Genomic DNA, 21,802 nt, shown 5'->3' with positions numbered 1-21,802 from the left:
CTACGTTAACAGAACAAGAAGCATTGTCATGCGAAGGTATACTTACTGAGGAAGAATGTCGTAATGCTTTATTTTCTATGAAAAACAATAAGTCACCAGGTAGTGACGGTTTATCTGTTGAATTTTTAAAATATTTTTGGGACGATGTTAAATCCCTTATAATAGATAGTGTTAATGAAGGTTTTATTAAAAAACAGTTATCAGAAACTCAGAAATTAGCTATATTAACTTTGCTGTACAAGAAAGGTGATAAACAATGTCTAGATAATTGGAGACCTATATCATTGCTCAACACAGACTATAAGATTGCAGCAAAAGTATTGTGTACAAGATTAAGAGGTGTTATAGATAAATTGATTTCTTTTGATCAATCAGGTTATTTAAAACAGCGCTCTGCTATGCAAAATCTACGTTTGGTTAAAGATATTATTAAATATTGTGAATATAATAATCACCCAGGCATTTTTCTTTTTCTTGATTTTCGAAAAGCTTTCGATACGGTTACCCATCAGTTTTTATTTCAAATATTATACAAACTTAAATTCAAAGAATCTTTTATTACATGGATTAAGGTCCTCTATGCAAATGTTGGAGGGAGTGTCATGAATAATGGTTGGATTTCGAAAAAATTTGAAATAAAAAGAGGAATTAGACAGGGTTGCCCTCTGTCGGCTATATTGTTTATTCTTGTTGTAGAAATTATGGCATTAAAAATAAAGCAGAATATTGATATCAGTGGTATCACTGTAGAATCTACTGTAACTGGTATTTCAAAAGAATTTAAGATATCTCAACTTGCAGATGACACTGTTCTCTTTTTAAACAACATTCAGTCTGCCAACTTATGTCTTGGAGAAGTAAAACGTTTTGGTTTCTTTGCTGGGCCAAGCCTAAATGTAATGAAAACAAATGCTGTCACTATGCAACAACAACATGCATTCATTGAAGGTATTCAATGGAATGATGAACCTGTCAAGTACTTAGGAATATATATAACAAGTGATAAAAAAGAGTCTGAACGACTAAACTGGTTTATGAAACTTCAAAAAGTTAAATCAATTTTAAATTTTTGGAAAATGAGAAATTTAACTTACTATGGTAAAGTTTTGATTCTTAAATCATTAGTAATTTCTCAATTTGTTTACGTTGCCTCTGTATTACCCATCCCCCAGAAACTAATTGTTGATCTCAATAAACTGATGTATAATTTTTTATGGAATTCAAAACGAGAAAAAGTCAAGAGAGCAGTCTTAATTAATGATATTATAAGGGGAGGACTGCGAATGATAGATCTGAAATCTAAATTCCAATCCTTACATTTATCATGGTTGAGTAGATTCTTTGAAAATGATAATGATGCACCGTGGAAGTTTATGTTTAGATATTGGATTGAAAAAATATGTCCTATTTTATTAATTTTGAAAACAAATTGTTTCAGTAAAGATATGTTGAAGTTGTGCGTAAAACAAAAGGTACCCGACTTTTATATAGACTGTCTCATAACTTGGAGTGAACTTAAATATATTCAGTTTCCAGATATTGTAAATGTTAAAAATCAAGTTTTGTGGTACAATAGTAATATCACACATGATAGAAAACCTTTATTTTTTAAAAGATGGTTTGAAAAAGGCATTATAACGATTAATGACATTGTAGAAAATGGACGATTTCGGCCAAGAGAACATATTTGTCGAGTGCTTGGCTTAAACTCTTTGTTAATTGACTTTATGTATTCGAAACTGAAAAATGCGATACCAAAAATTTGGATCGAAAGAATTCTAGACATAAGTTATGCAGATAACGATGAATCAAATTCACAATACGGAAGCGACGTATTCGAAATTAGAACGCTTGATTTTATTAGACTACGATCAATGAAGTCTCGCAATTTCTATAGTTTATTGTGTGAATTTAAGAAAAGAGAACCGGCTGCTTTAACATTCTGGGAAGGTAAATTGAACCTTGCAGTTGATTTTGACTGGAAAGACACATTGAAATTTAAGTTTAAGACGTTGAAAAATAATAAAATAAAGCAACTCAACTTCAAAACTCTTCACAGGATTTTACCGTTTAGATACAACTTGTGGAGGTGGAAAATTGTAACAGACAACTTATGTATTTTCTGTAAAACAACAGAATCTTTTTATCATGTCGTTTTAGAATGCCCAAGCGTAAAGCTTTTCTGGAAACGTATTGTGAATTTGATTAATTTAATGTTTAAAGAAAAAATTATATTAAACGAAAAATTATTAATAGTTGGTTTTGATTTCACACATGAAAAAGCAACAGATATAAATACAGTCCTTGTGTATGCTCAATATGCAATCTATTTGATGTATATGATTAACTATTTCCAAGGTAAACCATATAACAGTTATTCTATATGGCATGTGTTTAAATATGAAATTCTTTTAGACAACATCTCGGATGTTGTCTCTAAGACCCTGGATGTAAATACATGTTGATTTGGCAATTGAATGAATAAATACCTCTGACACGAGGAAAAGAAAAAAAAAATTTTTTTAGTTTTGCTGGTCCAAATGTATTTATTTTATGTTGTTTATGATCTCAGAAGAGTCCCCAACAAATTTCATTGAAAGAACAATGAAAAACACAAGGTCCAAAAAACAGAGAAATACATAAGAAATTGCAAAAAACAATATAATACATAATAAATTGATCTGATATCGCAATTTTTTCATGTATACTTGCTAAGAACACTACAAAGAGTTTCTAAACCAAAAATTAGAACATTTGGAGCTTTATTTAGGGAGTTAGAGGGAAAAGTATGGTTTCGCATACTAATTATGCATAAATTAGCATAATCACTTAATAACAATTTGCATGAAATAAATTACTATACAATTTTGTAGATTATGTCCCAGACGACCTGCGTGCCTATTTTCGGCGCGATCGCGCGGCCAACGACCGAGATCTCAAGGGGGGCCTGGGAGGCCCCCCCCCCCCGGCCATATGAACTCCCAAAATACCCCGGCTAGCTCCTTGCTTTTTATACCAGCTATTTTCTCTCGATGCACTCTAATTCCAAGGATTTAAAATAAATCCAGATCGGCTGTGAATAGTGACCAGCCGAATTTTGTATTTGTTTTAAATCTTAAGGTTTAACTTTTAAATCTAAAAAAATAAATTTAAATCTTTTAGATTTATACTTAAATCAACAAGGCTATTAAATCTAAATGCGGCTGATCACTTTTTCACAGCCGATCCGGATTTATTTTAAATCCTTGGAACCAAGTTTAGAGTGTGTAGGGCACATTTAGCTTTCTTAAAGGTCAAGTCCACCCCAGGAAAATGCTGACTTGAAAAAATAGACAAAAATCAAACTAAAATAGTGCTGAAAATTTCATTAAAATCGGATGTAAAATAAAAAAGTTATGACATTTTAAAGTTTCGCTTATTTTTCACAAAACAGTGATATGCACAACTAGGTGAGTCAGTCGACGATGTCCATCACTCACTTTTTCTTTTGTTTTTTATTGTTTGAATTATACAATATTTCATTTTTTATAGATTTGACGATAAGGACCAACTTGACTGAACCATATAGTATTAAACAATGGTAATTCCACATGTTCAGGGAGGAATTAATCGTTGTATCACTTGACAACGAGGAGAAAATTAGAATATTTCATATAATAAAATAAAATAGTGAGTGGATGACGTCATAGTCTCCTCATTTGCATACCAGCCAGGATGTGCATATAACTGTTTTGTGAAATTAAGCGAAACTTTAAAATGTCATAACTTTCTTATTTTACATCCGATTTTGATGAAATTTTCAGTGTTATGCTTGTTGGATTTTTCTCTTTGTATTTAAATCAACTTTTTGTTGGGGTGGACTTGTCCTTTAAGTACACATTGATATTCAGTCAATGAAGCTTTCATCACCTGTTTGTCTGTGGCAGCTCGATCTGGACTTCCGCCACTTCCTTTCTGCAGAACGAAACTTTCGTCTTCCGTCTTTCAGAGATTCATCATACCATGGGGCATGTGGGCGTAGCTGAATACCACGAGAAGATATTTAAGCATGATTGTCAATGGCGGCTTTCAGAGTAGAGTTATAAGTGTCAACTTTTTTGGCCCGGGGGGGGGCTTATATTAAAGGTCAAGTCCATTCCAGAAATTTGTTGATTTGAATGGATAGAGAAAAATCAAACGAACATAACACTGAAAATTTCATCAAAATCGGATGTAAAATAAGAAAGTTATGACATTTTTAAATTTTGCTTATTTTTCACAAAACAGTTATATGCACAACTCATTGATATGCAAATGAGAGAGTCGATGATGTCACTCACTCACTATTTCTTTTGTTTTTTATTGTTTGAATTATACAATATTTCAATTTTTACAGATTTGACAATTGGGACCAACTTGATTCAACCACAAACTGTTAAAATAATGGTAATTGCACATGTTCAGGGAGGAATAAAAGTTTGTTCCACATGACAATGAGGAGAAAATTCGAATTTTTCATATTTCATATAATAAAATACAAAAGAAATAGTGAGTGGGTGACGTCATCTGTCTGCTCATTTGCATACCGACCAGGATGTGCATATAACTGTTTTGTGAAATTAAGCAAAACTTTGAAATGTCATAACTTTCTTATTTTACAACCGATTTTGATGAAATTTTCAGTGTTGTGTTTGTTGGATTTTTCTCCTTTTATTCAAACCAAATTTTTATTGGGGTGGACTTGTCCTTTAACGAGTGGATACCATGCGCGACCAAAAAACACGTTAAATGTCTTTTTTAAGATATAGGGCACGTTACGTACGCAAGGGTGTCAAAAACACTATAATAATTTAAACAAAGTATCTATTTCGCTAGGAAAGCTACGTGTTTAGGGTCAAATTTGCGAGGATATAATAAGACTAAATTGTTTGATAAAGGATGTACTTTTTGCCCCGTCAACACTACGTGTTTAGAGTCCTATTTGCGCGAGGTGTGGGAGGTGGGGCCTGTTACAACCGATAATGTCGCACCAACGCATAATGTCGCAGATTGCGACATTATGCCAAGAGCGTCCGAAGAATAATGTCGCAGTCAACGCATAATAACGCATAACGTCACATGTCGCAACGCATAATGTCGCTGCAAATTGTCAACGCATAATGTCACATGTCGCAACGCATGATGTCAGAGCGGTATTTTCTTCAGGACTCGAGCTATAAAATATGCTTTCACTAAGTATTTTGAGACACAAGAAAGAGAATTAAGTGATTTGGAAATTAGGATTACTCTTTGTATGGATATTTATCGGTTTATTGACTTTTCGTCTACTGCCTTTTTCCCCACTATCGCATGGTCTGATATCATTTCGTCTACCATTAGTTAGTCAACTATCAACATAGTTTAGTCCAATAACCATTTCGTCTAATACCATCTCGTCTAATAGCCAGTTGGTCTAATAGCCGTTTTGTTATTATCATTTAGTCTAATTGTATTTTTTTTCAATTGGTCCAATATCCACTTTGTCCAATATCATTACTTCTATTAACTTTTGGTCTAATAGCCAATTGGTCTAATAACCACTTGGTCTACTCTCATTTTGTCCACGTTCCATCTGGTCTAACTTCAGTTGGTTCACTATCACTTTGTCTAAACCCATTTTGGCTAACAATCATTTGGTAGATTTGCCATGGGTCAAATCACCATCTCGTCTAATCATCATTTCGTCCAATCGGCATATTCATTTCATCTTATAACCATAATGGTCTACTGGCACTAGACCTCTACGGTGACTCTATGTATCATTGCCGACGTGTTGCAGTACTACTCCTGATTTGTGGTTCAGATCAGCTCGCGAGCGCAAAAAAAAAACAAAACCTTCACCATCCGCCGACAGGGAATAGACGGATCCAGGGAAAGGCCCGGCCCCCCCCCCCCCGCATAAAAAAGGAAGGGGAACGAAAGAAAGGGGAAAAGAAGGGGAAAGAGAAGAGGGAAAATGAGGAAAAATAAGAGGAGACAGAAGAGTGAATAAAATAGGGTGAGGTGAAGACTTTGAAAAAAAAAAATATTTCATGTGTCAAAAGAGGCGCGATAGCTCAGTCGGTAAAGCGGGGGTTTCTGATTCCGGTGACCCGGATTCGATTCCTAATTGGTGCGTTAGTGCCCCTTGGTAAGGCGTAATAGTCATTATGCCTACCATGTCCCTTGGAGAAGACCTTAAGCCGTCGGTCCTCTGGTTGCTTGCTTGCAAGCATTCATGCTTTTTTAGCAACCAGGTAAAAAAATCACCATGTACTATATAGGCTAAAATTTTCGCTTCGCGCTCGCATCCACATCTACTTCAGAATTTTCATGCATAGTGCTTGAAAAAGTGCTTAAATTTACCCCTTTTCGGACTGGAATATGAAGTATTTTTAGCTCGCGCTTCGCTCTCGCTTTATATTTTTATGCTTTGTCAGTTCTGATTTGCTTTGCAAAGTGTACATCGATCATTATTACTATTATTGTTTTTACTATTACGAAGTTATATTTATGCATGTGTGTAAAATTAGGTAATGAAACTAAGTTTTCGGGCTGGCCTCACATTCAAGCATTGCTTATTTTTGACAGCCACTCCGTTCACTCTAAAATACAAAAAAAATCATTTAAGGCAGCTTAATGTCATTAATTGTGTTTATCAAATCTATAGGCCTTATTATGTTTTATAAGATGTTATGTTATATGTTATGTTATGTTATGTTATACCGAGGTTTTACCTGACTGCTAAGAAAGCACGAATACCTGTGATCAAGCAACCAGGGGACCAACGGCTTAAGGTCATCTCCGAGGGACCTGGTGATGAGGATAAATGCCTTACCAAAGGGCACTAGCGCACCACTTGGGAATCGAACCCGGGTCACCGGAATCCGAAACCCCTGCTCTACCGACTGAGCTATCGCTATGTTTTGTTATATTCTTTATTTTTATGATATGTTTATTATATACAACGTTGTGAAACGGAAAACAGTAAATAAAATGAAATGATTAAAACATGTATTCAAAATGCCTAAATTCTAGGTCTAAATCTAAGAAAAAACGCGCACTCAAGTTTATTGAGATACGCTTGTTCTATATATTTATAACGTGCTTGAATTATCCAGTTTCAGATCAGAATATCAAAAACCTGCTCGCATTACTAACATTAATGTAGGAAGATACCTAGTTACCCATCCATTTTACGATTTACAAAACATTAAAAGAGTGTCCTGTTCTTAGATCCAAAATCTATTTTTCGGCTCGCGCTGCCGTCAATTGTTTAGTTATGTAACTCGAGTCCTGAAGAAAATACCGGTGATTTGACCTATTGGTGATTGGACCCATGGCAACGATACCAAATGATTGTTAGCCGAAATGGGTTTAGACAAAGTGATAGCGAGCCAACTGAAGTTAGACCAAATGGAACATGGACGAAATGAGAGTAGACCAAGGGGTTATTAGACCAATTGGCTATTAGGCCAAAAGGTAATAGACGTAATGATATTGGACAACGTGGATATTGGACCAATTGAGAAAAAAAATATAATTAGACTAAATGATAATAAACAGAACGGCTATTAGACCAACTGGCTATTAGACGAGATGGTAATTAGACGAAATGGTTATTGGACTATGTTGATAGTTGACTAACTAATGGTAGACGAAATGATATCAGACCATGCGATAGTGGGGAAAATACTTATTAAGGGATATGTATTTTCAGAATATGGAAAATACTTGTTTAGGGTGCTTTCTGAGACCCCATGCATGGACGCGCATGGTATCCACTCGTCAATGGAAGTGCCCCCCCCCCCCAGGGTTTTGGGCTAAGTTAAGATCGGCAAGGTCTTCAATGTTTGAGAAGTTACCTTCGATGTCACTGCTAAATTGTTCATCGTCGATGCTACAAAGCTTACGATGGCGAATGTACTTGCTGCCTTGATACAGGACGAGCAAGTGGTGCTTTGAACGTGATTGCCGCACGATCAGATGGCATTGCAGGTAGTATTCTAATGTTGTCAGTGATACCTTCACTTTCCCTGACGATCAGGAGATCCAGTGTATGACCACGTGTATGAGTGCATGGGCTCTGATATCATCTATTTGAGTCACCAGATTAAAAAAAAGGTCTCTTAGAGATCTCGCATCAGCATCCATGTAATTCTTGTCAGCGTGGATATTGAAATCTCCAAAGATGTACATAAGTCGAGGACTCGAGGTTGACAGACTCTTGAAGCCTTGAAAACTCAACAAAAAAAGAGCAGAGTTTTGGCCTCGGGGGCAGGAGGTCTGTAAATGAGAATCATCGTAAATGTATCCTGGTCAGATCATGGACCTATTACGAAGGTCCATGGTCAGATGAACTAATCGGCACCTCGAGGCATGCAGACATTACAAATGAGTGAATATCATCTTTGTGATAAAACTTTTACGGAGAAAAATGCACAGACCACCACCTTTCTTTCCTGTGCGAGGAAGTTTTAGTAGACGATATTGCAATGCTAAAGAGTAGTTTGAATGTCTGCCAGGCATGCCAGGGTAGGGCCGTCCCGAGTATCTCCCTTGAGCCAAGCCTCAGTAACACTTATTATGTCGAGTTGTTCTGTCAGCACAACGAATTAGCTCGCGCGGCGGAGTGACTGCAGGTTTGTTTATCATTGACTGCGTATTCCAAAAGCCAATTTTTGTAGAAGTAATCGTTTTTTCCTGTTTGTATGAAATTAAATAGCACTTACTTTTTGCAAGGGCCAGCGTTTTTAAAAAAGTTTGTGCTTTTTCTAGTCTCTTTTTTCTTCTTTTGATTCTATAGTCACACACATAATCGATCACAAACATATTTCAAACCATGATTTTCTTTAGATTGTAATAATATTTTTGTTGCTTTTCTTGTATGCATGAATATAATAATAACAATACTTATTACTCATACGGCGCATTTCCCATAAGGCTTAAAGCGATTACACTGTAAAAAGTATTGGGTAAAATGTTTTACCACCACGAGGGTAATTATGTGTCCAACCAATTTTGGGCAGTATTTTACCCAATGCGGGAAGCATAATTGTCCATTATGGTTACAAAATAAGCAGCAATTACTTTAGAATGGGCCAAATTTTCATCACACTGGATAAATAAAAATTCCCCAAAAGAAATGCCCAATGTTGGTTGGACACATAATTACCCACAGAGAGCACTTTTACCCAATATTTTTTTAGAGTGTATGATAAAATAGAATTGATGCAATCTATGTAGAATACAAGGAATTGTTATCTACATTTAAAATTATAAAAATCTACTGTACTATAAATAATTGATTTAAGTATAGTATCAGATTCCCCAACAAAGATGCGTGCTTTTATAAGGGCGCCCCAATCTCCCTCCTGCTTAGGAACACATTTTACAACTTGCAGAATTCGTGAATTTCTTCCCCTCGGTATGGTCCGATCCGGGTAGAGAGTAGCAAATAAAGTTTAGATTATTGCTAAAGGACTCTAAAATTACTCAATTTGCTTCTTTCAATAAAGTAATATAACGGAATAGGTCTTCCGGTGGTTATTCGGTAGATATGGGAGGAGGATCGGATACTGCCTTAAAAAATATAGGCCTACTCTACATGAATAAGGCTGGGTTAGTTAGTCATCGAATAATCGCATCATGAGCTTTCAAATGAATTCATCGATCATGATCTTTTTCAGTCAGATATTTCAATCACAATCCATAAAGGCAGTCCAATATAGTCCAGGATAGGCCCCATAGAAAATTGACCAAACCTTGTTTTTTTATATATACAATATTTTTTGATGGTTTCTTGTCAATTCGAGAGTGCTGATTACGAATCTGGATGATGCCACTCGTGTAACCTTGAGCATTTTCTGCAAATTGGCAAAATCCAATATGGCCGCCAAAATATGCAAATTACCCATGAAAATCATTAAATTGTTCGCACATTGGCTATGAAATGCATGAAATTGTGCGGCAGGAGTGAAATACAATCTTAAAAAATAATTTTTGACAAAATATTTATTTTCCTCATATTCAAAATGGCCGCCATAGGCCATTGTATACATTATTATGTACAATATGGATAGGGAAAACTAATTTTCACAAAAATGAGCACTAAACTGCAAAAAATCACGATGTATGAACGAAGTAATATATGCAAATCATCATTACTAAAGAGATATATAATTTATTATGTCATATATGGGAACATTGCTTTATTTTTATGTCTAAAATAGCCGCCACTGGCCCAAAGAGTATTATGTACAATGGCAATGGCTGGGGCCAAAAACTGACAAGAGTGAGCACTAAAATGCATACTATTAAGATAAACGAGTGGAATACTGACTAAAAACATAATTGTTAATATGCCATTTATGTGATAAATGCTGTATTTTGAAATTCAAAATGGCCGCCATAGCCCCTATATTTATTATGTACAATGCGAATGGAGAAACTAATTTTCACACGAGTAAGAAACATAAAATGCATGTAATTGTGATCTACGAGTAAAATATTGTCTGACAACATGTTTTATAGCAAGACATATCATTTCTTTTGTCATGCATGAGATAAATGCTGTATTATGAAATTCAAAATGGCCCCTATAGGCCCCAACAGTATTATCTACAATGTGGATGGGAACATATAATTTTGTAAGAATTTGGATTTGCTTGACTAGGACATCCATAATCCTGTTGTATGACTAAAACGTTATTTGAAAACACATTTTTAAAAATAAATTCTAGCATTTCTTCTGCCATATAGGTGATAAATACTGTATTTTGACATTCAAAATAACCTCTACAAGCCCTAACTAAATTATGTAACATGCGAACAGGGAAACTAATTGTCACAAGAGTGAGAATCATAAAATGCATATAACTGTGATGTACGAGTAAAAATATTGTCTTAAACATGGTTTCTAACTAAATACATCACATATTGGTCGTGGAGGTAATAAATGCTGTATACTTTTAAATCCAAAATGGCTGCCATAGGTCCTAAAAGTATTGTGTACATTGTAACATGGGACATATAATTTTGACAGAATTTGGCTTTGCTTGATTCTAAATATTTCATATAATTGTGAATTGTGATGTAAGGGTGAAAGCCATGGTTTCTAACGAGATATATCATATCATGTGTAATTAAGATGATAAATGCTGCATTTTTAAATTGAAAATGGCCACCATAGGCACTTATCGTATAATATAAAATTTGAGTGGAGACAAATAATGTTCACAAAGAGGGCATATGGCAGCCATTTTGAATGTTGAAATACAGTATTTATCACCTAAATTACATAAGATATGATATATTTTGTTATAAATCATGTTTTCAGACAATAATTCACTCATACATCACCATTTGGCCAAGCAAAGCCAAATTCGGTTGAAATAATTTGTTCCCATTCAAATTGTGCATAATACCGTAAGGGCCTGTAGCGGCCATTTTGACTTTAAAATAACAGTATGTATCTCCTAACTGGCAGAATAAATGATATATCTTAATAGAAATTATGCTTTCAGACAATATTTTACTCATAGATCACTATTACATGCATTTATGGTGCTCACTCCTGTGAATATTGGTTTCCCACTTTGCATTGTACATAATACAGTTAATGTCTATGGCGGCCATTTTGAAAGTCAAAATACAGTATTTAACACAAACTAGAAACCTAAATGATATATTTCGTTAGAAAGTACGTATTTAGACAGTATCCAATATATGCATTTTTGTGCTCACTCTTGTGATTTCTTTTCTTCTCTTTCTCATTGTCCATAATACTTTTAGGGCCTTTGGAAGCCATTTTGAATATCAAAATACAACATTCATCACATGCATGGCATAACAATAATATATTTCGTTAGCAACTATGTTTTTAGTCAGTATTCCACTCGTTTAATCTTCATAATAAGCATTTTAGTGATCACTCTTGTGAATTTTTTGGCCCCCATTGCCATTGTACGCAATACTGTTTGGGCCAGTGGCGGCTATTTTAGATATCAAAATACAGCAATGTTCCCATATATGACATAATAAATGATATATCTCATTAGTAATGATGATTTGCATATATTGCTTCGTTCATACATCGCGATGTTTTGCAGTTTAGTGCTCATTTAGAGTATACAAGGGCCTATGGCGGCCATTTTTAATATCAGGAAAATAAATATTTTGTCAAAAATTTTTTTTACAGTGAGTATTTCACTCCTGCCACACTATTTCATGCATTTCATAGCCAATGTGCGGACAATTTTATGATTTTCATGGGTAATTTGCATATTTTGGCGGCCATATTGGATTTTGCCAATTTGCGGAAAATGCTCAAGGTTACACGAGTGGCATCATTCAGATTCGTAATCAGCACCCTCGAATTGACAAGAAACCATCAAAAAATATTGTATATATAAAAAAAAAACAAGGTTATGCCTCTTCTATCCTGGACTAGTAGTTGAAATGTCTTGATGTCTCTTCGAGCGCGCGCTTCGGATTTTTTTTGCATGGCTAAATTCAATAGCTGCAAATTCAATTCAATTATTTTCTCAACCCAATCAATATAATGACAATACAACAAATCAGTTTATATGCTAAAGGAAACGTAAGGGCGTCACAGGCCTAATTCATTTCCCATAGACTCGTGTGTTAAAGTGGCACTTAAAAAAAAAATCATAAAAAATAAGGAGGAAATTGGAGGGTTGAATGTTTACTACCAGTGGATAGGATATATGTCTGACGTTCCATTTCTGACCAGAAAAGGGAACCTCGACCGGCTCATTAAAAAAATAAATCTGCATTCATGAAGACTACACCTGACGGGATCAAATAAATAAATATTCATATCTGAAATAAATATTCATATCTGAATGATACGCGCCTTAAAACCCAAGATAAAAACAACAACAACAAATTCGTCACTTGAGAGAGTAAAATGGCCCTAATTCTTCCGCCAGTAAAAAAATAGTTCCATAATAGTGATATATCTTTCCAATGTGCAAAAGGAAAGTTCAGTAGGTACCCTCCCTACATTCAGTGTTATATTTTAAGCCATATTCATTCATTTTTGTCAATCAGCAATATCAAATTCAAAATTGAGAATGGGTTGGCTGGAATGAATATCTTTTGCCTGCCAGTTGTGATTAGGCCCGTGTGACCTAAGGAAATTGATAACCCCTTCAATTTTGGCTCTTTGGATAAGGTGGTACATTTTGTAAACTCTATAGTTTTTACTCCTACAAGAGAAAGTATAACTGAAATACTACTGCTGAATTCATTTATTCCTCCGCAATGACTAGCTTCGTGTTGATATTTATATTTTCCGCTCTAATCACGGAGGAGCTTACGTCAATATATACCTTTCACAATGCAAAACGAGTAGAACGCCTCTGGCAGTCTCGCCTGCACTACGCGATTCAATATAGCAACAGCGCTGACTTTGAAAACAGCTATTGAAGACTTATTCACAGAAAAAACTCAGTATAATAAAATACTATGTCCATTGACCCAACATGTGACCTAAGACGTGTGCAAAACATATTGATAACCCTAATGTCTATGTTTAATTAACTACATGTGCAGATCCATGAACTTTCTAAGTTGCCAATTTAACTATATACGTACCCCCAACACGGCCAAAGTTCATTGACCTTCAATGACCTTTGATCTTAGCCATGTGACCTGAAACTCACACAGGATGTTCAGGGATACTTAATTGCTCTTATGGCTAAGTTTCATGAACTAGATCCATAAAATTTCAAAGTTATGACGACAATTCCACAAATACCCCCAACATGGTCAAAGTTCGTTGACCCTAAGTGACCTTTGATCTTGATCATGGGACTTGAAACTCACGCAGGATCTTCAGTGATTCAAACTATTACCATGGAGCTATTAATAGCTCTATGCTATTACCCTTATGTCTAAGTTTCATGAACTAGGTCCAGACACTTTCTAAGTTTTGACGACATTTCAAAAACATAAACCTTGGTTAAGATTTCAATATTGATTTCCCCCAACATGGTCTATGTTCACTGACCCTAAATGACCTTTGACCCTGGTCAAGTAACCTGAAACTCGGGCAGGATGTTTAGAAAGACTTAATTACTCTTATATCAAAGTTTCATGAACTATATACTTTCTAAGTTATGATGACATTTCAAAAACAACAAAAATGTTGACGACGCCACCGCCACCGTCGGAAAAGCGGCGCTTATAGTCTCGTTCTACTACTATGTCTCTCAGAATGATGTGCAATTGAATTGGCCACGTTTGAAAGCACCGCCCCCTGTCTCCACGTAGGGGATATAAGCACAAAAGCGATTAAAAAAACTATTCTGAAATATTGAACTACGGCTCAGTTAGCCCAACTAATTACATGTCATGCTGCTATATAATGAATTTATGCAATACATGTACTATTTTTTTTATTGTGATGAACGATAGATAGAAAAAAATCTTCTTTTAAATTCGGCTACAAACTAGCCTAAAAAGAATTAAAAAGTCAGATTAAATACCAATAATTTTCTCAGAGAGTATCATCAGTTTCAAGTATATTGTTTATTTGCTGCATTCACAGAATGCACATTGTACAATCCGTGTATGAATATGTTTACACATAATTCATAAAGGATCCATAACATTAACAATAGAGTCGTAAAATGACACATGTGACAGGGACTTTAACACAATTATTATTTGAGGCGCCACTATACCAGAAACCCTTCGAATTCCTTCAAACTCGCATCATTCTTCTGTTCTATGTTGCAATTGACAAAGACTGGTTAACCAATAGCTGGTTGAAGCAAAGTTGCATATATTGAAAACATTTCATTTACCAACAGTTGGCCGGCTCGTATATTACAAAACATAATTCATTATTAAAAATTCTGTATATAATGTGCCTGTAAAGGTCACTCAAACTAACCTGCATTATAGCCTGGCTGAAAAGTTCTTTGCTTCCTTCTGACAGGAGATGAAAATCAACACTAGCTGCTCCAGCACTTTCCCCAAACAACGTCACTTTGCTTGGATCCCCTCCAAATGCTATTATTTAGTAACAAATTAAAGTGTTTGATAAAGTGGCTATTTTATAAATCGTCAACTAAAGAAAATAAGAAAATTATTCACATGTCTGCATGGTCTGGTTAAGTGTATAAAGTAATTTCACACATCCATGAACATCTCTGATAATTTATCTCATTCTTCATAAACCTAAAGCTCATGTATCTTTCTTTTATCATCTTCACCACTTCCTTTTTGCTAAACCATGTCACCACCTCCCAATCTCTCCCTCCTTTCTTTCTCTTTCTCTCCATCTGCTTCTTTTTATTTTTAATGTTCTCCGCTCCTTTCTCTTACTATATCTTTCCCTTCTCTTTCCGTATCCTTCAGATTTTTAGTTTACTATCATGTATTAACCAGAGATATATTATAAATATCACAACAAACATCTGTTCACCCCACTCTCTTTATCTTTACCTCCGATATTATCTTGAATCCACTGTAGAGCTAGTTGTTGATCCAGAAGGCCATAGTTACCAGTAGCAACATCGTCCCCTGAATTAAAATATATATCATTCTATAATCAAGAAGTATATCCCTTGGATGGAGCCAATGTTGATTTCAAACCACCAATGATGTAAAGGAGTGCACTTTTATCTGTATTAAACCCGTTATTACTGACCTCAACAAGTAATATTTCTTGTGACTTTCAAAGGAGGGGGGGCATACTTGTGTATACAAAGCAAATTTACATTGAAATTATTGACTAGGACTCTCTAAATGGGAGGGGGCACGGGCCGGATGTGCCCCCTCCCCTGGGTTGGCCACTGATTCTATGATTCGGGGGCGGCAGAGCGAAGTTGAAAGTGGGGGGAAGAGAAAAAAGGCACATTTTCTTTCGAAAAGGGCACTATTTTAAAACACTATTTAAAAAAAAATCTACAGTTGTGTAATGAGCCAAACATTTTGAGGGGGGCTATAGATATGTCGTATCACGTATAATTTATAAGAAGTTGTGAGCGGAGCGAGCGAGCAAAAATTTTGACATTCTTATAACGAAAATCCAATTTTGGGATAGATTTTGACACAATATTTAGAAAATAATATCATATATCTTTTTTTTCTTGGTTGTGTTTTTTTTTGGAGGGGGCAAGAGCCCCCCCCCCCCCACCGGACGCCACTTACCTTTTCCACTCACATGACTCATGAAACTTAAGGCACGTAGGATTATGCTTACAAGTTTTTTTTTCCTAGTAACATATACAAATTAGAATATTGTTTTCTTGTTTCAAAGGGGCACTCGTTAACACATAAAACACGGTCCTTCTCAGGTGAAAGGGGCATAGAACATGTTTGTGAGGGGCGCTTTTCTTGGGTAAAATGGGCACTGATACGAGAAAGGGCTCCTTTAAGAAGGCAAAGGAGCCCTTATGACGTTATGCTAACGTCATAAAACGGGTCCTTCTCAGGTATGAAAGAGGCACAGAACACGTTTGCGAGGGGCACTTTATTGGGTAAAAGGGACACTGATTCGAGAAAGGGCACTTACAAGAAGGCAAGGGGGCACTTGCTCACACATAAAATAGGTCCTTCTCAGGTGAAGTGGGGGCACAGAACACGTTTGAGAGGGGGCATATTTTGTAACAATAGGTACTTGTAAGAGAAAGGGCACTTGGTATCACCTACAACGGGTTCTCCTCAGGTGAAAGGGGCACAGTACACGTTCGTGAGGGGCATTTTTCTTGCATAAAAAAGGACACTTATCAGTGCTTCAAGAAGTGGGGAGGACACTGTGCCCCCCATGATCACCGCCCCTGCTATGATCGATGTCTATTTTATCTGAATTTCTAATATTAAACTCAACTTCAACTGCCAATACATGATGTGTAATCATTTTATTAACGATTTTAGTTCATCAATGAGTCATTCAAATTCACTATAATATTCATAGCATGATTTTTAAATGACTGTGTTGGATCTCACTGGAACTATTGAAAGTAATTACATAATGACGTTCCCGATGGTCAATCTGAACTTCGGTAAACGTCCATTCAGCGTCACTATTAGAAGGCATTTAGGTTAAAGAATGGAAGTTGAGATTCATTTTTATTTTCATAGAACTAAAATAACTTTAAATTTCATCTTATCGTAGGTGCGATAATGAAGATGAAAGAATACGTGTATTTTATTTTCTTCTATTGTTCTTTCTTGTCCTTTACATATTTTTGTATCGCTTCCTCCCCTCCCCCCCCCCCTTTTTTTTTTTGGGGGGGGGGGCTTTCTTCGATCGTTTGAATATTCACAGTTCCCTTATACTTTTCCTTTGCTTATCTATTTTTCTTTCTTTATCTAATTATGTATTTATTTATTCAACTATTTAATTATTCATTTCATTTAATTTATCAATTAATTCCGTTCGTTTTTAATCTTTGGTACTTCCCTTTATTATTTTATATGGTTTAAACAAACCTGTGTTGAAGACACTCCATACCATGAGTCTATAGTTCAGTGTGACTATGATCACATCTTTCCCAACAGCGACGAGAGGCACACCATATCGACCATATGAAGACCCTGTCCCGATAGAAAAACCTCCTCCATGAATCCATACCATCACAGCTGCATTTGTAGGCTGTGTAAAATTTATCAATGTGGCAGCTTTTATTATCCAAAAGAATACGTCAAACATCAACATCATGATATCTAAATTTTATTTTCCATCGTAAAGGGCACGAATACATAATGCAAAAATCCATATCTGTTATAACTTATAAGCCTACAGACTCCAAATCTAAATGATGAGAGTTTGCGTTGTTCCCTCAATTAATCTTCAATCACGGACCCCAGATTGTTCTTATGATTAAGTAAAAAAAAAATCATGGAAATTAAACATTTCAGTAAAATTGAAAGAACGTAAAATGGTCAGGAATTTCATTTCTTTTCAATGTTCAACATAGAATTTAAATACGCTAACGCTGTTAATAATAATAGTTGAGAAATAACTTTTAGATAAGAAAAATATTGTGCTGACTGAATCCCTAAAAAAATATCAACATATTCACTTTCTTTGCAAACAAATTTTCAGCGTTATGCTCGATCTGTAATATTCACTTTCAATGTTTTTTTAGTATGATCATCATTAATGAAACATATACAAGTTTTGTATGAAAATTCGATCAGTATTGATAGCCGACGACTTTCAAAGTCATATCATTATCAGTAAATGTGTTCATACATATGTTCATGACGGGGAAATTTCCAGTATTACTTGCTTACTCTTGGATATTTCACAAATACGTTCAGATAAAGACAGTCTTCATCCCATGTATCTACTTCATTGCTGAGCTGAGCACAAGGGGATCTGAAGTAAGTAGCGTTCCATATATCACTCCATGGCGACTTGGGCGTGGCCTGAGAGAAGCGGATTGGTGGGTTTTCGGCATAGGGGATTCCCTGGTTTGTCAACGAAAGAATGGCAAACATTACTATTAAAAATATTGTTGGTACTTTTGAAATTGCTTAAGTAGATTTTTTTAAAGCTATGCGCAATGTGACAATGGCTGGCCTAACACTTTATATACTGCATGCATGTTATGGTGGAAATGATTTAAGATACAGATCGAAAATTGAATATATTACTAATCGTAGGCAACGGATCGTTTGAGATTTAAAATTAACTAATATTATCATTACTATTACTGTAGTACTACACAGTACTACTTCTACTACTACTACTACTACTACTACTACTACTACTACTACTACTACTACAACTACTACTTCTACTTCTACTACTACTACAACTACTACTACTACTATTTGTCCTACTACTACTATTACTACTACTACTACTACTACTACTACTACTACTACTACTACTACTACTACTACTACTACTACTACTACTACTGCTGCTGCTGCTGCTACTACTACTACTACTACTACTACTACTACTACTACTATTACTACAACAACTACTACTACTTCCACTACTACCACCACTACTACTACTATACCACTACTACTACTACTACTATATACTACTACTACAACTACTACTACTACCACCACCACCACCACCATCACTACTCGACTACTCGGCCTACTACTACCACTACAAGGCCTACTACTAATACTACTACTACTACTACTACTACTACTACTACTACTATTACTACTACTACTACTACTACTACTACTACTACTACTACTACTACTACTACTACTACTACTACTACTACAACTACTACTACTACTTCTATTATCAGTGGCGTAACTACGGGGGGGCATGGGGGGGCACGTGCCCCCCCAATCGGCTGACCAAAAAAAAAAAAAAAAAAAAAAAACGGGAAAAGGAGAAAAAGAGGGAGAAAGGAAGAGAAACGTAGTGGGAAAGAAGACATTATTGTTCATTATAATGTTATATTATATCATAATTATGTTATGTTATATTACATAAGGAACATTTTTTTCATAACTTTATGAAACATAATTTGCTCAGGGCCTATGTCTTCATTGCTCCTGGTGCTTGCATTGTCTGTTTACCGAGATATATAATCCTGTTACACTAAAACCTCCCGTTTTCAAGTCAATATACACCAAACTGCCAAATATATTTCCTCGCACTTCGAGTTATTATTGTTTTATGTACAATAGTATGCTTCTTTTTCATGACTTCTTAAAGTGATTGCCCCATTTTAAGGTCTTAATATAAAACATTTCCTGCCCGTGCTTACGTTCGCAGTAGTGGATTGGTGAAATATGTCTGCTCTCCATGAATTCCTAGAATCAGTCCTTAAAATGTCCCCTTTCTGATCTGAATATTAACATTTTTCAGCTCGCGCTTCGCGCTCGCATCATTTGGTTAGTGAACTACGTGTGGTCTTCGTGAATTCCTACAAACAAGCCTTAAAATGCTCCTCTTCAGGTCTGAATTTCCTAAATTTTCGGCTCGCGCTTCGCGCTCGCAAGATTTGATTAGTGAGATGGGTATGTTAATCATGATTACAAGTGCTTTATGTGCATGTTATTCTAACAAAATCAGCAAGCGCTTACTGGCAGTCACATTAGATGACTATGGTAAGATGTGTATACTCTTAATGGATTCCTAAAATATAGTCCTTAAAATCTTCCTGTTTGGGGGTCAATATTTACAAAAATTTCAGCTCGCGCTTCGCGCTCGCATTATTTAACGAGACAGGTGCGTATCATGATTACAAAAGATTGATTATAATGTCCCTTTTTAAGTCTGAATATCAGAAATTTTAAGCTCGCGCTTCGCGCTCGCATTGCTTGACCAGTGAGATACATATCCGTTTAATGGCACTGTCCTTAAAATGTCTCTATTAGGTCAGTATACCTGGCAACTGGGCGCGCTTCGCGCGCTCACTAAGTGACTCATAATGCTAAGTGACTCATTTTGCTGGTGCCCCCCCAATGCCGTGACCCACGGTACGCCACTGTCTATTATACTACTACTTGTCCTACTACAACTATTACTACTACTACTACTGCTGCTGCTGCTGCTACTTCCACTACTACTGCTACTACTATTACTACTACTACAACTACTACTACTACTACCACCACTACTACCACTACTACCACCACTACTACTACTATACCACCACTACTTCTACCACTACTACTACCACCACCACCACCACTGCTGCTGCTGCTGCTACTATATACTATTACTACTTTACTTCTATATTACTACTATTACTACTACTACTACTACTACTACTACTACTACTGCTGCTGCTGCTACTACTACTACTACTACTACTACTACTACTACTACTACTACTACTACTACTATACTACTACCACCACTACTACTACTACTATTACTACTACTACTACTACTACTACTGCTGCTGCTACTACTACTACTACTACTACTATACTACTACCACCACCACTACTACTACTACTACTACTGCTACTACTACTACTACTACTACCACCACCACTATTAATACTGTTGTTTCTAACTACTATACAGACCTAACAATACTAATTCTTTCTCTTGTTCTTCCAATGCTTCGTTTAGGCCTATATTATTATTGCTATTATTACTATCATTACTAAGGACATTTGGCGATAAATGCAACATAATTATAATCTAACGTGAACACACATAGTGAACTACACACAAAGAGATAATTTAATTTACCAGAAATGCATCAATCTCTGTTGAAACACCAATGAAATTGTCTTCCTGGAAGTTGACTATTTTCCCCTCTACCTTACCAAGACTTGGTATAGTGATCTCTCTTTGAGCAGTGACAATACCGAATATCAACAAAACTACTAGTACGATCCTCATGTTGAAGACATTATTATAAAAAAAGCAAAATCATGGAAAACGTTAGCTGCTATCTTGGAACTGTTAATAATGACAAGAAAAAACTGACTTATATATCAAACAGTGACAACCGTGTTATGTAGGTTATTTACAGATCAGTTTGATTACAACCATTTACACTGAAAAGAGCAATGTCTCATCTGATAAAACTTTATTTACACTTCAATAAAATGTGTAAGATCTAGACTACAGATGCACCCAGTTTTCTCTGTTAAATAAACAATCATCAGACAATTATTTTTCTACAATTTTTTTAGTTTACATATTCTTCCAATTGTCACGTCCTGGTGCATAATAATTTTATGTAAGTTTTAGGGAGAACTGATATTTAATGCACACTCACAAAAAGAAAATAATAAAAAGACAATGATTATAATAACCATACCAATAACAACAATAATAATATTAAAATTATGATAATAATAATAATAATAA

The 21,802-nt window shown here is 35.4% G+C and overlaps 1 protein-coding gene across 1 annotated transcript in view; it reads right to left on the bottom strand.

Moving 5' to 3' along the window:
* LOC129255444 (cholinesterase 1-like) overlaps positions 1-21,376 on the bottom strand; it is a 33,870-nt gene extending 12,494 nt beyond the window's left edge. Inside the window, exons 1-5 of the mRNA XM_064096039.1 lie at positions 21,176-21,376; positions 18,274-18,450; positions 17,467-17,629; positions 15,475-15,552; positions 14,921-15,039 (exon numbers count right to left, since the gene is read on the bottom strand). Coding sequence (XP_063952109.1) covers positions 14,921-15,039; positions 15,475-15,552; positions 17,467-17,629; positions 18,274-18,450; positions 21,176-21,328 — 690 coding nt within the window. The 5' untranslated portion in view covers positions 21,329-21,376. The remainder of the gene's footprint in view (positions 1-14,920; positions 15,040-15,474; positions 15,553-17,466; positions 17,630-18,273; positions 18,451-21,175) is intronic.
* Between the last annotated feature and the right edge of the window lie 426 nt (positions 21,377-21,802).

Source organism: Lytechinus pictus, chromosome 3 (genome assembly GCF_037042905.1).
Source record: "Lytechinus pictus isolate F3 Inbred chromosome 3, Lp3.0, whole genome shotgun sequence".
Taxonomy (NCBI): Eukaryota; Metazoa; Echinodermata; class Echinoidea; order Temnopleuroida; family Toxopneustidae; genus Lytechinus; species Lytechinus pictus.
Note: the sequence above shows the minus strand (reverse complement) of the source record. Positions and strands in the feature narration are given on the sequence as shown.